Source organism: Nycticebus coucang, chromosome 12, assembly GCF_027406575.1.
Source record: "Nycticebus coucang isolate mNycCou1 chromosome 12, mNycCou1.pri, whole genome shotgun sequence".
In the NCBI taxonomy this organism is placed as follows: domain Eukaryota; kingdom Metazoa; phylum Chordata; class Mammalia; order Primates; family Lorisidae; genus Nycticebus; species Nycticebus coucang.
In genome coordinates this window covers 23,122,359-23,138,528 of record NC_069791.1, presented here as the reverse complement: position 1 = coordinate 23,138,528, position 16,170 = coordinate 23,122,359, and the positions used below count along the sequence as shown (strand labels likewise).

Genomic DNA, 16,170 nt, shown 5'->3' with positions numbered 1-16,170 from the left:
ATTTTCTTAGTTATTGTATGTGGACGTTTGTATTCTGCATTTAGTAGGTTTCGCCTGTACCCATTCTAAGATGCACCCATTACCCTCCCTACACCCTAACCTCCCCCCTCTCTTCCCCTCCCTTGGCCCCTTCCCCATATTCTTGTTCTATAGTTGGGCTATAGCCTTCGTGTGAGAGCTATAAATTAGCTTCATATTAGGGCTGAGTACATTGGATACTTTTTCTTCCATTCTTGAGGTACTTTGCTAAGAAGAATATGTTCCAGCTCCATCCGTGTAAACATGAAAGAGGTAAAGTCTCCATCTTTCTTTAAGGCTGCATAATATTCCATGGTATACATGTACCACAATTTGCTAGTCCATTCGTGGGTCGATGGGCACTTGGGCTTCTTCCATGACTTAACAATTATGAATTGGGCTGCAGTAAACATTCTGGTACAGATGTCTTTGTTATATTGTGATTTTTGGTCTTCTGGGTATAAACCTAGTAAAAGAATTATAGCATCAAATGGAAGATCTATTTTTAAATCTCGAAGTATTCTCCAAACATCCTTCCAGAAGGAACATATTAGTGTGCATTCCCACCAGCAGCGTAGAAGTGTGTCCTTTTCTCCACATCCATGCCAACATCTCTGGTTTTGGGATTTTGTTATGTGGGCTACTCTTACTGGAGTTAGGTGATATCTCAAAGAAGTTTTGATTTGCATTTCTCTGATGATTAAGGATGATGAGCTTTTTTCATGTGTCTGTAGATCGTGCATCTGTCTTCTTTAGAGAAGTTTCTCTTCAAGTCCTTTGCCCACCCTAAGATGGGATCCCTTGTTCTTTTCTTGCTAATACGTTTGAGTTCTCTGTGGATTCTGGTTATTAGACCTTTATCGGAGGTATAACCAGCAAATATTTTCTCCCATTCTGAGGGCTGTCTGCTTGCTTTACTTACTGTGTTCTTGGCTGTGCAGAAGCTTTTTAGTTTGATCAGGTCTCAGTAATGTATTTTTGATACTGCTTCAATTGCCATGGGGAGTCCTCCTCATAAAATATTCACGCAAGCCGATTCCTTCAAGAGTTTTCTCTGCACTTTCTTCAAGTATTTTTATAGTTTCATGTCTTAAGTTTAAATCTTTAATCCAGTGGGAGTCTATCTTAGTTAATGGTGAAAGGTGTGGGTCCGGTTTAAGTCTTTTACAGATCACCAGCCAGTTCACCCAGCACCATTTGTTAAATAGGGAATCTTTTCCCCACTGAATGTTTTTAATTGGCTTGTCAAAGATTAAATAACGGTAAGTAGCTGGGTTCATCTCTTGGTTCTCTATTCTGTTCCAGGCATCTACTTCTCTGTTTTTGTGCCAGTTCCATGCTGTTTTGATCGCTATCAATTTATAGTACAGTCTCAGGTCTGGTAGTGTGATTCCTCCTACTTTGTTTTTATTTCTGAGTAATGTTTTGGCTATTAGAGGTTTTTTGCTGATTCCATATAAAACGAAGTATTATTTTTTCAAGATCTTTAAAATATGACAATGGAGCTTTGATAGGAATTGCATTAAAATTATATATTGCTTTGGGTAGTATAGACATTTTAACAATGTTGATTCTTCCCAGCCATGGGAAGCATGGTATGTTTTTTCATTTGTTAACATCTTCAGCTATTTCTTTTCTTAGAGTTTCATAGTTCTCTTTATAGAGATCTTTCACATCCTTTGTTAGATAAACGCCCAAATATTTCATCTTCTTTGGCACTACTGTGAAAGGAATAGAGTCCTTGACTTTTTTTTTTGTCTTGCCTATTGTTGGTATATATAAAGGCTACAGATTTATGGGTGTTGATTTTGTAGCCTGAGACATTGCTGTAATTCCTTGATCACTTCTAAAAGTTTTGTAGTAGAATTCCTAGTGTTTTCCAGACATATGATCATGTCATCTGCGAAGAGTGAAAGTTTTATCTCTTCTGACCCTATGTGGATACCCCTGATCGCCTTTTCTTCCCTAATTGCAATGGCTAAAAGTTCCATTACAATGTTAAAGAGCAATGGAGACAATGGGCAACCTTGCCTGGTTCCTGATCTAAGTGGAAATGATTTCAATTTAACTCCATTCAGTACGATATTGGCTGTGGGTTTGCTGTACATGGCTTCTATTACTTTAAGAAATGTCCCTTCTATACCAGTTTTCTTAAGTGTTCTGATCATGAAGGGATGCTGGATATTATCAAAAGTTTTTTCTGCATCAATTGAGAGAATCATATGGTCTTTATTTTTTATTTGTTTATGTGCTGAATTACATTTATAGATTTACGTATATTGAACCAGCCTTGAGACCCTGGGATAAATCTTACTTGGTCATGGCGTATAATTTTTTTGATGTGTTGTTGGATTCTGTTTGTTAGAATCTTATTGAGTATTTTAGCATCAATATTCATTAGTGATACTGGTGTATAGTTTTTTTTGTTGGGTCTTTCCCTGGTTTAGGGATCAAGGTGCTGTTTGCTTCGTAGAATGTGTTGGGTAGTATTCATTCTTTTTCTATATTTTGGAAGAGGTTTAGTAATATAGGTACTAGTTCTTCTTTAAAGGTTTGGTAGAATTCTGACGTAAAGCCATCTGGTCCTGGGCTTTTCTTTTTAGGGAGATTTTGTATAGTTGATGCTATTTCAGAACTTTATATAGGCCTGTTCAACATTTCCACTTCGTTCTGACTAAGTCTTGGTAGGTGGCGTACTTCCAGGTATTGGTCGATTTCTTTCAGATTTTCATATTTCTGAGAGTAAAGTTTCTTATAAGATTCGTTAAGGATTTTTTGAATTTGTGAGGGGTCTGTTGTTATTTCATCGTTACCATTTCTGATTGATGAAATTAGAGATTTTACTCTTTTTTTCCTGGTTAGGTTGGCCAATGGTTTATCTATTTTATTGACCTTTTCAAAAAACCAACTTTTGGATTTATTGATCTGTTGTATAATTCTTTTGTTTTCAGTTTCATTTAATTCTGCTCTGATCTGGGTTATTTCTTTTCTTCTGCTGGGTTTCTGGTTGGAATATTGTTCCTTCTCTAGTTGCTTGAGATTTCTCATTAAGTTATTTACTTCCTCTCTTTCCATTTTCTTGAGGAAGGCTTTCAGTGGTATAAATTTCCCTCTTAGGACTGCCTTTGCAGTATCCCAGAGGTTCTGATAATTCGTGTCTTTATTGTTGTTTTGTTCTAAAAATTTGGTGATTTCCTTCTTTATCTCGTCTATAACCCATCTATCCTTCAAAATAAAGTTATTTAGCTTACATGTTTTTGTATGGGTATGCAGGTTCCTGTTATTATTGAGTTCAACTTTTAATCCATGATGGTCTGAGAAGATGCAAGGAATACTTTCTATTTTTTTTTTTTTTTAATTTGCTGAGGTTAGATTTTTGGCCTAGGATGTGGTCGATTTTGGAGTATGTTCTGTAGGCTGATGAGAAGAATGTGTATTCAGTTTTGTTGGGATGAAATGTTCTGTAGATGTCTGTTAAGTCCGGATGTTGAATGGTGAAGTTTAAATCTAAGATTTCTTGGCTTAGCTTCTTTTTTTGGGATCTATCCAGCACTGCTAAAGGGGTGTTAAAATCTCCAACTACTATGGAATTGGAGGAAATCAAGTTGCTTATGTCTGTTAGAGTTTCTCTTATAAATTGAGGCTCATTCTGGTTGGGCGCATAAATATTAATAATTGAAATCTCATCATATTAATTATTACCTTTAACAAATATAAAGTGTCCATCCTTATCCTTCCTTATTTTGGTTGGTTTAAAGACTATTGCATCTGCGAATAGGATTGCAATTCCTGCTTTTTTCTACTTCCCATTTTTCTGGAGTATAGATGACCATCCCTTCACCTTGAGTCTATATTTGTCTTTTAATGTAAGATAAGATTCTTTTTTTTTTTTTTTTTTTGTAGTTTTTGGCTGGGGCTGGGTTTGAACCCACCACCTCTGTCATATGGGGCCGGCACCCTACCCGTTTGAGCCACAGGCACTGCCCCAAGATGAGATTCTTGTATGCAGCAGATATCTGGCTTGAGTTTTTGTATCCAGGCAGCCAACCTGTGCCTCTTTAGAGGACAGTTTAAACACTTCACATTAATTGAAAATATTGATAAGCCTTTCCAAAGTCCGGTGGACATTTTTAATCCTTTTGCGACTGTGGAAGTTGGAATTTGTTTTTTTTTTTTTTTTTTTGGCCGGGGCTGGGTTTGAACCCGCCACCTCCGGCATATGGGACCGGCGCCCTACTCACTGAGCCACAGGCGCCGCCCTGGAAGTTGGAATTTGATCAAAATTTTCTGGATGTGTTTACTTTTGTGGTGGATGATTATGCTGGTCTTTATGGAGGATAAGTCTGAAAATATCCTGGAGAGCTGGTTTAGTTGTAGCAAATTTCTTCAACATGTGAATGTCATTAAAGTATTTCGTTTCTCCATCATAAATGAAACTCAGTTTAGCTGTGTACAGGATCCTGGATTGAAAGTTATTTTGTTTTAGGAGATTAAAAGTCGATGAGCATCCTCTTCTAGCCTGTAAGGTTTTAGCAGAGAGATCTGTGGTTATTCTAATATTCTTGCCCTTGTAGGTGATGGTTTTCTTTCATCTGGCTGCTTTCAGAATTTTCTCCTTCATATTAACTTTAGTGAAATTGATGATGATGTGTCTGGGGGATGTCTTATTCGGGTTGAGTCATGCTGGAATTCTGAAACTGTCTGCTATCTGAATTTCAGAATCTCTTGGCATGTCTGGAAAGTTCTCCTTCATGATCTCATGGAGAAGAGACTCTGTGTCTTGTGAAGCCACTTTGTCGCTTTCTGGGATCCCTATAAGACAAATACTGGTTTTCTTCGAATTATCCCAGAGCTCTCTGAGAGAGTGATCTGTTTTTACCCTCCATTTCTCTTCCTCTTTGAGAGTTTGGGAGCGTTGGAAAGCTTTGTCTTCAATGTCAGAAATCCTTTCTTCTGCTTGCTCCATTCTGTTACTGAGGGATTCTACTGTGTTTCTCAGATCTTTGAGGACTGCAACTTCTTGTCTCAATGTGTCAGGATCTTTGGTCATTTGGTCTTTGAATTTGTTGATTTCTTGAGACATCTTTTGGGTTACTGCTTGGAATTATAATTCGATCTTATTTGCTATCCAGATTCCGAATTTGATTTCTGACATCTCAGTTATTTGTTTGTGCATGGGATCTTGTGCTGTGTCTGCCCCATTGTTCTTTGGGGGAGTTGATTTACTCTGATTATTCATATTGCCAGAGTTTTAACCATGATTTCCTCTCATGATTGTTTTTCACAGTTGCCTCTGGCCGTCCTCAGAGTTGGGGTGGTGTCTCTCCGAGATTAGACCCCGGGGGGAATCACTCTATTGTTGCTGGATCTTCATAGGGAGTGACCCTGTGTTGCTCTTCTTGGCTGCCCCAGCCAGGGAGTTCTGGTTGTGGGAGCAGCTCTGGAGTGTGACACCCCCGATCCAGGAACAGGGCGGGGGTGGGGGTGCACATGGTTCTGGGAGTGCCTGCCGTCTAATGACTTTGGCACAGAGGGCCCGAGGCTCCAGCAGCCTCTGGCCAGGAGAAGGGCTCCCCGCAGAGGCAGGGAGGGCTCTGGAGGGCACATGGCTACCAGAGTCCCTGGCCAGAAGAGCAGGCTGGTGTGGAGGCTGGGAGGGTACAGGAGGGAGGAGGCGGGGTTGCTCTGCTCCTGGAGTTCCTGGTCACGTAGTGGGGAGTGCCAGCGAGTGTGGTGCAGCTCTTTCGGAGGTCTGGGAGTGTGCCCATCACGGGTTGCAGTGCAGCTCCTCCGGAGGTTTGGGAGGGTGCCAATCCTGGTCCTGGCACAGCTCTTATGGAGTTCCGGGAGTGTGCGGATCGCGGGTCCGGCATAGGTCCCTGGGCAGCTCTGCTAAGGCTCTTTAACATTTACTTTGTCATTAATTTTGAGTAATTTTTTTTGTGGTAGTAGTTTTACGTACATGATGAATATATGTACTGTAGATCTAATCTGTGTTTTCATAATGCATTTCTTAGCAACCACCAGTGTTCTTTTTAGGAGCTGTGCTTTTTTTTTTTTTTTTTTGTAGAGACAGAGTCTAGCTTTATTACCCTGGTAGAGTGCCGTGGCCTCACACAGCTCACAGCAACCTTCAATTCCTGGGCCCAAGCGATTCTCCTGCCTCAGCCTCCCCAGTAGCTGGGACTACAGGCGCCCGCCACAACGCCCGGCTATTAAGAGCTGTGCTTTTAAGAGCTAATGGGGCTACAGCTTTGAGGAAGCAGACTCAAAGATATCTTTTTCTATTAATACAGCACAAGAAGCAAGATAGATTATAATAGTTTTGACACCTTCTGCATTATTATAGACTAAAATGAAAGGCTTTAAATTTGTCTCCAATATTTAACATCAGTGTGCTGTTGCTTTTTCTTACAACGTCATCAGCACATTAGGATGTTATGAATGTGTCCTGTACACTAAGCCCTAGTTGGAGATCCTTTTTTAAATTTGTGTTTATATTTGACTTTTGTCAAAAGGTTGTAGAACATTTCACAGATACTAATTATATTTCACAATGCTTCTTTAAAAGTGGTAAGCTTTTACTACCCACTTTAATAATAAAATGTTTGCAAGTATATATTATTTCCTTTACTGGGTTAACACTTACACTGCTGCATCTTTCCCCTGTTGTCATTCCTCTGTCCTCCTTGACAACACTGCTAAACAGAATTTTCTGCAATGATGAAAATGTTTTGTAGCTACTAGCATTTGAAATGGAGCTAGTGTGACTGAGGAACTGAATTTTTAACTTAATTCTATTTCATTAATTAAGTTTAAATTTAGTTAAACTTAAATTAGTAGTTAGTGGCTACTATATTGGATGCCAGAGTTCTGTAATCCCCTCCATCCCAGTAAACTGCCTGTGGTTAACTCTTTCTTTCTCATCTCCAAATCCAGTTGGTAGGTTTGGTCTGTCTGGTCTGGTCTTTTTTTTTTTTTCCAACAGTCACTCTGTTGCCCTAGGCTAGAGTGCCATGGTGTTAGCCCAACTCGTAGCAACCTCAAATTGCTGGGCTCAAGCCATCCTCTTACCTCAGCCTCCCAAGTAGCTGGGGTTCCAGATGTGTGCCACCATGGCCGGCTATTTTTATTCTTTTGGAGAGACGAGTTCTTTTTCTTATTCAGGATGGTCTCAAACTCCTGCCCTCAAGCCTGCCTCCTACCTGGACCTCCCAAAGTGCTAGGATTATAGGCTTGAGTCATTTTGCAGATGTTGTGTCTTTACTGTCTCCTGGTTCTTTGTCTTCCTTATTATGTTTTCTGTGGTAGCTTATTCGATGAGAATGGGCTGGACAAGGGCTGATCACATCCTGGTAGGATAGGGCTGGGATGGTATAGATTTCATTGTGCTTCTCAGAATGGCATGAAATTTAAAACTTGTGAATTGTTTATTTATGGAATTTTCCATTAAATATGTTTGGACTGTGGTAACTGGAACCACGGAAACTGGAACCTCAGATAAGGGGGCAACTGTTAATACTTGTAAAGCCTTTATTCCAGGCGTCCTCAAACTTTTTAAACAGGGAGCCAATTCACTGTCCCTCAGACCATTGGAGGGCCGGACTGTAGTTTAAAAAAAAAAACAACTATGAACAAATTCCTATGCACACTGCATATACCTTCTTTTGAAGTAAAAAACAAAACTGGAACAAATACAATTCACACCGCTTCATGTGGCCCCTGGGCCGCAGTTTGAGGATGCCTACTCTAATCTCATCTTTAACACATCACTCACATTTATTGTCCCAGCTCTCAGGAGCCCTAAGCATTGATTATTAACCATTTTCTCTTTTTGATACATCTCCAAAGGATCTATTTTCTCCTTGTAGCTAATGGCTTATTTATAGGTCCATATTTCCTTGAAAGAAACCTCTTTGCAATCTCCTTTCAGGAGAACACAACCCTAAACTCTAGCTATGCTAAGCCAAAAGAATTTCCCACCACTTCTTCTCCTCTTGCGTATTTTCCTAAAGGGATGTTTTAGTTCTAACACTACTTTCTAATACTCCCTTCTCTGCACAGAATAGTGTTTCTCCTCTTTCTATCATGATTACTGATCTGATGTAGAATGAATGCTGCCTGTATGCAGACACTTTCTGAGTACTCTGTATTATTTTATTTAATCCTCATGACAGCATAGTTGGATATAGGTACTGAAACTGAGGTACAGAGGTTAAGAAATGTTTTGCCCCTTTTTTCTATTTGTTCATGTGATTCTTTTTTAAAACTATTTTAATAGATTTAATTTTTAGAGCTGTTTTAAGTTTACAGAAAAATCCCAAGAAAGTGCAGAGAGTTCTTACACACCCCCTCTCCCCAGATAGTTTCCCCTGCCATTAACATTAGTTAATTTTTTAATGTATCTGGAATAAATCCTACTTGGTAATAGTATATAATTATTTTTGTATATTGTTGGATTTGATATACTAATGTTTTGTTGAGGATTTTTGTCTATATTTATGAGAGCTATTGACCTGTCATTTTCCCTTTTTTTATATAAGGTCTTTGGTTTTGATATTAGGGTAATGCCAGCCTTATAGAATGAGTTAGGAAGCCCCTCTGCTTATGTTTTCTGTGGGAGATTGTAGAAAATTGGTATCATTTCTTTCTTAAATGTGTGATAGAATTCAACAGTGAAATCTTCTGGGCCTGGTACTTTCTGTTATGTTTTGAACTAATTGATTCAATTTCTTTTAACAGATAAAAGCCTGCTCAGATTATCTGTTTCTTCTTTTATGAGTTTTGGCAGATTGTGTCTTTCAAGGAAATGGTGTGTTTCATCTAAGCTATCAAATGAGTGGGCACAGACTTGTTTTGGTATTCCTTTACTACCCTTTGAATGTCCCTGAGTGCAGTAGTTACACCGTGTGGCTTCTTCCTTTCTTGCTTGGTTAGCCTGACCAGAGAGCCATCAGATTTATTGATTTTTCAGAGAACCAGCTTTTGGTTCTATTGATCATACTCTATTAATTTCCTGGGGTTTTTTTTTTTTTTGCTCTTTTATTTTTTCTTCTGCTTCTTGGATTTCATTTCTCCCCCCGCCCTGCCCCCAATTTCCTAGTTTAGATGATTAATTTTATATCTTCTTTTCTGATATATGCATTTAATGTTATAAATTTTTCTCTAAGCAGTATTTTTGCTGTAATCCACACACATTTTGATGTTTTATTTTAATTTTCATTTAGTTCAAAATAGTTTTAAATTTCCCCTGAGATTTCTTCTTTGACCCATGTGTAAATTTAGAAGTGTGTTCTTTAATCTCCAAATATTCTGGCATTTTCTAGCTTTCTGGTGCTGATTTTTTAATACAATTGTGATCTGAGAGCATACTTCATACGGTGTCTGTTATTTTACAATTAAGGTGTGTTTTATGGCCCAGAATGTGGTCTAACTTGGTTAATATTCCATGTGAACTCAAGAAGAATATATAAAGCCCAAAACAGATTTTACTGAAATCAAATCAAGGTGTCTATAGGACTGAACTTCCTCTAGAGGCTCTGGGGAGAATCTGTTCTTTTGTGTTTTCTAGTTTCTAGAGGCCACTTGTTTTCTTGGCTTGTAACTCCTTCCCCTATCTTTTTTTTTTTTTTTTTTTTTTTTGCAGTTTTTGTCCAGGCCTGGATTTGAACCCACCATCTCCCGGCATATGGGGTCGGCACCCTACTCCTTTGAGCCACAGGTGCTACCCCCTTCCTCTGTTTTTAAAGCTCATCATTCAGCCTCTGTTTCTGTGGCCATATTGCCTCTCTCTTTGACCCTTTCTGCATTTGCCTTTTTAGAACTCTTGTGGTTACATTGCCCCCACCTAGATAATATAGGATAAGCTCTCTGTCTTAAGGTTCCTTATACCATGTACAGTAACATATTCATAAGTTCAGGGATTCAGAAATGAAAGTCTTGGGCAGGCAGGGTTAGGGAGAATTATCTCGTCTTCCACATTAGCAGAATCAGGATTCAATTGGAACTCAATAAACTTGCTCTTGGAACTACTTTTCTTTGGGCCTTCCCTACTGCTTATACACATAAATATCTCATTTTTCTTTTTTTTGAGAGAGTCTTACTTTGTTGCTCAGGTTAGAGTGCTGTGGCATCAGCCTAGCTTATAGCAATCTCAAACTCCTGGGTTCAAGCAGTCCTCCTCCCCCAGCCTCCTGAGTAGCTAGGACTATAGGTGCCTGCAGCAATGCCCAGCTAATCTTTCTGTTTTTAGTAGAGACCAGGGTTTGTCCTGCCTCAGCCTCCGAGGACTAGGATTAGAGGAAGAAGCCCTGACCCACCCTGCTCCGCTTGATTATTTGTTTTTACTTCTCCCAGTAGGATGTGACTTCTGAAATAGCACATGAAGGCATGAGATTATGTGAAATGTGGCATCAGAAATAGAGGAAATAAGGCGAGGTGTGGTGGCTCATGCCTGTAATCCTAGCACTCTGGGAGGCTGAGGTGGGTGGATCGATTTGAGACCAGCCTGAGCAAAAAAGCGAGACCCCGTCTCTACTGAAAATAGAAAAACTGAGGCAAGAAGATTGCTTGAGTTTAAGAGTTGAAGGTTGCTATGAGCTGTAATGCTACAGCACATAGGGCAGGCATTGAGACTGTACCCAGGACCACAGCTTGAGACTGTCTCAAAAAGAAAAGAAATGGAGGAAATAATGTTCTCTTTGGATTCCCCAGCCCTTTAAGGCTGTGTGTCTAACTTTGCCAGTTAACCAGTTACCTCCTAATACTAGCATAAATTATAATTTAAATATTAAGGTGAATATATGCATGTATATTTAAATTTAAGTGCTCACGAGATTAGTAGATACTGTTTTAGACATAGTTTGAATCTCCGTCATTCCTCCAAACTGTCCTTCCAGCATTGCAATTCATAAATTAAAGATGGTTTATCTGAAATGACAGTTCTTCTAACAACTCATGTTGCCTTGATTTTGTTTCTTTCTTTGTGGGAATAGAAGTAAAGATTTTATATGTCAGAGGAGTTTTACGTCATTTTAATACCGCAATTTTTAGGCAGAACGAATTTGCCATTGCGTTTGTTTTGCCTGTTACTCTTTCAGTCATCAGAAAGCATAATCAGTGGTAAAAAGCCTTGGTAGTTTGTTTTATTATATTCCTTTATTCCTAAAAGAATGTAATGGAAATTTAACTATTAACTCAGTCATGTATACTAAAGGAATATGTGAAAGTACATTTGGACTGTATTTTCATTGTGTTGCAAATTTAACTACTTTTCCCTTGCAGTTTGTGTGAATTCCACCCGCACTTTAACTTGCTTCTCGTTTTGATGAGGTCCAAGCTCCACAAAAACAGTAACAAGAAAGTCTTCCTGTGTGGCCTGTGGCTCTCAAATCTGAAGATTATTAATGAATTTCTAGCTAGGGACCATAAGCAAACAAACTCTCCTACAGATAACTACACCCTTCCTGTTTTGGGATTGAGTTTACTGTGGAACAGATTTCGGAAACAGGTTTCCGACAGTTGAGAATTGTATTTATAAAATGTTGGAGGGTGGGGTCTTCCTTTAACAAAAAACTAATTATTTCCTGTCTGTTGCCCAACCAGTACATTGTAAGCAGTCAGTCTTTTTAGAAAATTTACCTTTTAGTAGGAAATTAATGTTACTTTAGCAGTTCTGGTTGTTCTTGCTAACTAATATGCAAACATTTGTCTAATTTCCAACAAATAATTCAAAAAGTACTTAAAATTTAAAAATAAAACAAACTTTAAATGCTTACAGTGTCTTGTCTCCAGATTGACAGTAGCTTACAGTTTAAATAAATGTGTGAACATCTTAATATGGTTTTATTTTTCATATGCAGATCTGCAGCATATTTACGTTCTGTAAATATACTAAATGGTTACAGTTTAGATAAAAAGCGGGTTTAAAGAATTTGCAGGTTAATTCACAGTATAACATTATCCACATGTAGTTCATCTGTTATAAAGAAAGAAACCTGTAAAATTTAGGCCACCCAAAAAGCTGTCTGCGGAGGCCTTTGGTTGGTGTTAGAAGGCTGTTATTTTGTGGGCTGACTAGTTTGGTAATGAAATGGCTTGACTTTAGGTATCGTGTATTTGTTAGACCAGTCGTAATGTGTTCTGTTATCATATGTAATCTGGTTTATGAGTATTGGTATCAGTTCTTAGGATAAACCTTAGGATAATTTGGACAAAATGATTTGTTTAAATTGCTAAATTAAACTTAATGGCTATTATGAGTAAATTTCATTACTTTTTAGAAAAACGTGTATGTGTTTGAGATGGAGAAGGCAGATAAGGGATTTTTAATACAGTAGAACCTCCATAGTTGACCACCTCCTTAAGTTGAGCTAACCTTCACAGACCGGACAGGCACTATATATATATGTATGTATGTATGTATATATATATATATATATATATATTTTTTTTTTTTTTGGTAGAGACAGCAGAAGTTCTGTATTTTTAAGCAATAAGAACAAATATTGCAGACACTTAGAAAATACAGCAGCAATCACTACAACTAGCACTGACCATTTGAGGAATAAAAATGTATCATCAGCCAGGCCTAAGTTGCTCATGTCACTTATTTCTAAAGTTTTTTAAAATGAATAAAGCCCTTTTAGACAATAAACAGTGTTGATTGTTATTGTTAGATAAGGAAAGTAAAAATTAATGTATTAGTTTTTTAAAATCAGATCATTTGTATTTTATTTAATTGTCATGGAGACTTAACTGTAATTTTTCTTTAAATACACAAATTGCTGAGTAGCAAAAACAGCATAGAAATCTAAAATGCATTCTGTGACTACATTAAGGAAATGAGATTTAGTGTGGGAGAAACTTAGAAATTTTTATTTAGATAGGAAATATTTAATTGCCACTGATAATGTATAGGTATGTTAATATAAAATTAAATAATACACATTGAAGTAGAAAAATATATCTTCAACATTCGTGCACGTGTGTATAGCATATTATTTTGATTTTAACTTCTACCTGGTGACTTTAGCTTTATTAAACATTTATAACTTGAAAAGTTTTTTAAGTAGATATTTTCGGCGTTCTTATAGTTGTTGGTTGTATATAATAAACAAAACGTTGAATTTGTCATGTGCATGATTCAAACAAAGAATCTAAAGTTAGGGGCCCAGAGACTTATTTCTTCCAAACAAAATGAAATAGCCACTGAGACGCTTCACCCAGCCTTAGTTCTTAGTTATTCTCACCTCATCGTCTGATGTCCTTTGAGTAAACTGCTTTATACTCACAAATGCCATGTCAAACTTCTACATTTGGTAAAATGGTATATTAATGTTTTTCTGCTCATTCAAGTTGTCAGCAAATCTCAAAGATAGAGGTTTAACTGGCCTCAGGCAATAATGACGATAGAAGAAGAGAGGTCCAACAGAAGGATTGTCTTCCACATCATAATTCTGTCATCTCGTTTGGCTAAGTGTTTGGCTAATTATTTTCTTTCTCACTAACCAGAATGTTCACCTTTCTAGGTTTACCGACAAGACTGTGAAACTTTCGGGATGGTGGTGAAAATGCTGATTGAAAAAGATCCTTCGTTAGAAAAGTCTATACAGTTTGCGCTGAGGCAGAATTTACACGAGATAGGTGAGCGATGTGTTGAAGAACTCAAGCATTTCATTGCAGAGTACGATACTTCAACTCAAGAGTTTGGAGAGCCTTTTTAGATTTCTTGCTCAGGCAAAAAGTTTCTAGATTTTTTTCCCCCCTCCCTGGATTGCATAAATCCTTAATATATGGAATTTTTGTGATGAAGAGAAATACTTTATGATAGCTGACCATACTTGCAGTATCAAATAAACATCTAAAAGAATCTATTGAAAATATTTTCATTAGGATTGTTTTCTACACGTAAGAGTCTCCTAATCCATACTCACCTTTTTTTTTTTGCCCCCTAAAATGATGGTCAATTAATTTTCCAAGCTTTGAAAAAGCAGTCCTGAAGAACAGCTTTCAGTGGCTACTCATGTTCTGCAGTCTTCCAAGTATGTAATCATTTGGTCACAGGAGTGTAATGTACAGGCTAGAGATCATTCCACTTAAACATCAGTAGTCTGTTTGCATTTCATAGTGAATGATACCATGTGAAAATGTTAGAATTCTGAGTTGTGATTTTATTGAGTTGCTGCTTGCTTTTCTTAGGCTTTGTAACTTTTATATGTTCAAGTACTATCGTAATAAACTGAATACTTTAGTATCGTACAGAATATTTGTTTGAGAATAAGTCTCATTGAGTAATAATATAGAGCACTTAAATCTATAAAAAAACACCTCAGAATAAAAACCCTTTTATTCCAAGTACATAAATTCAGCATCTTCTATTAATTCTGAAACACCTGAATCTTTCACTGATGTGGGAGACTTAAACAATGTCATTTAATAAAACTAAAAGAAGGGGCAATTTGGATGGAGATTAGGGATATCTTAAAGTTGAGATTTCTCAAAAATTTCTAACCAAAAGAGGAAAAATTTAGACTTTTCTTTTTTTGTAAGCCCAGCAGTGAGGTGGAATTGTGTTTTTTCCGTAGGCCCATACTCCCCACCACAAGAAAGGTGATTGATAACCTGCCCGTGATCACACTATGTATACATTATTTCGTTTCTAATCTCTGTAATTTAGTGAGTTCTTTGTTCTGCCCTTTAGTGGTCCTTAGCCCTTCAGAAGTGTTCTTGAAAGAAACAAGGCAATAGGTAGTAAGCCCAACTCAGTGACCCCTTCCCGAGCAGTCTGTGTAAACAGTCCTTCCCAAGTGACCCATCCAAATCATGGGTTCGTTGAGAATCTAAGTGGGACGGTTAGGATGTTCCGCTCGTTTCCTGATCACTTAAGCAGCCCAGTGGCATTGAGCCAAAATACACAGTTTTGTGGTGTTACTTAGTGAGGAAACCTTTACAAATCATGTTTGTTATTGCTACCCAATTTCATTATCCTCCCATCCTCTTTTCATTTTCTACTCTCTTCTCCCTCAAATTCTGGTGTTATTTTTAGTAGCCCCCTACTGATAATATCTAAAGAGCTACATAAAAATTATATGACAAATGGAAATAGCAGTATGAATAATTTTAACAGATCCTGTAACAGGTGCCTCAAAATATGTATTGTAGTCCACAGATCTAAAAACTAAATTGAGGGCGACAATTATTTTTTTTAATTTCCTAAATGAGACTACCTTGAGTCTTTATTTTTGCCAGTTAGATGTTAACTTACCTAACCTGAAGCCAAACTAAGTCCTGCATATCAACTATAGTATTCTTCCTTGATGGCAGTGATTTTTGTTATCTACTTTTGATAAACTAAAAAAGTACTGATCTTGTTTTCCCTCTTTCCCCACCAATGCTTTTCTTTTCCTTAAATATTCTAGTCCCAGGATTCATTATCTTTAGTCAAGGTGTCAGAAGTTTAAAAATAAAACTTAAATAACCAAAGGCAAAGGAGTTGTTCACTTTGTTGAAATTCATTAAGTTAGAGAAGTCTTACTAACAGATGCATTGAAATGTGGGTTCAACAGATAATTTCTTCCTCTCCCTTTCCCCCAAATTACATTTAGCATTTAAAGCTGTTTATAGCTTGCCATCAGCATTATTCTGGTAGGCTTGTCAGTGTTAAACTGTTTGTTTAGAGTTGTTTTTTTTTTTTTTTTAAGCTCTTTAAAGTCTAATTTTAGGATAGATAATTCTGATGTGTACCAGAATGTGTATTTTACAAAATGTTCTTGATTAAAGAGATTTGTTTGTAAATTATCCATTGTTTTTGAATATGCCCAATAGATGTGATAAAATTTTCATTGTCTTACCATAAAGCCTTGATGATCAAGGGGAACGCAGATACTGTAAAGCTTTTTGTGAATTTTAAAGTACAAAATAAAGCAACCGTGTCTGAATAATTAGATTCTTTTCTCTTATTTTAACAGGCTGTTTTAAAGTGTTTTGCTAAAATGTAGGCTTCATTACTCTCTACTACAAGACTTCTCCCTAGTATTCAGTTCACCTACTCAGCAGCAGCATAGAGGAAGTTTGAGATTTGAGAAACTACAGTGTTCCCCCTTCATCTGTGGTTTTTCTTTTCATGGTTTCATTTAGCCACAGTCAACTCTG

The 16,170-nt window shown here is 37.4% G+C and overlaps 1 protein-coding gene across 18 annotated transcripts in view; it reads left to right on the top strand.

Annotated features, from left to right (window-relative positions):
- PPHLN1 (periphilin 1) overlaps nt 1–14,274 on the top strand; it is a 234,885-nt gene extending 220,611 nt beyond the window's left edge. For 9 of the 18 annotated variants that reach the window (XM_053554755.1, XM_053554766.1, XM_053554764.1 and 6 more), the window contains 2 exons: nt 9,665–9,739; nt 13,548–14,274. In XM_053554755.1, the coding sequence (XP_053410730.1) occupies nt 9,665–9,739; nt 13,548–13,742 (270 nt within the window). In that variant the 3' untranslated portion in view covers nt 13,743–14,274. The remainder of the gene's footprint in view (nt 1–9,664; nt 9,740–13,547) is intronic. The other 9 variants (XM_053554769.1, XM_053554768.1, XM_053554761.1 and 6 more) reach the window with 1 other exon arrangement.
- The last annotated feature ends 1,896 nt before the right edge of the window (nt 14,275–16,170 follow it).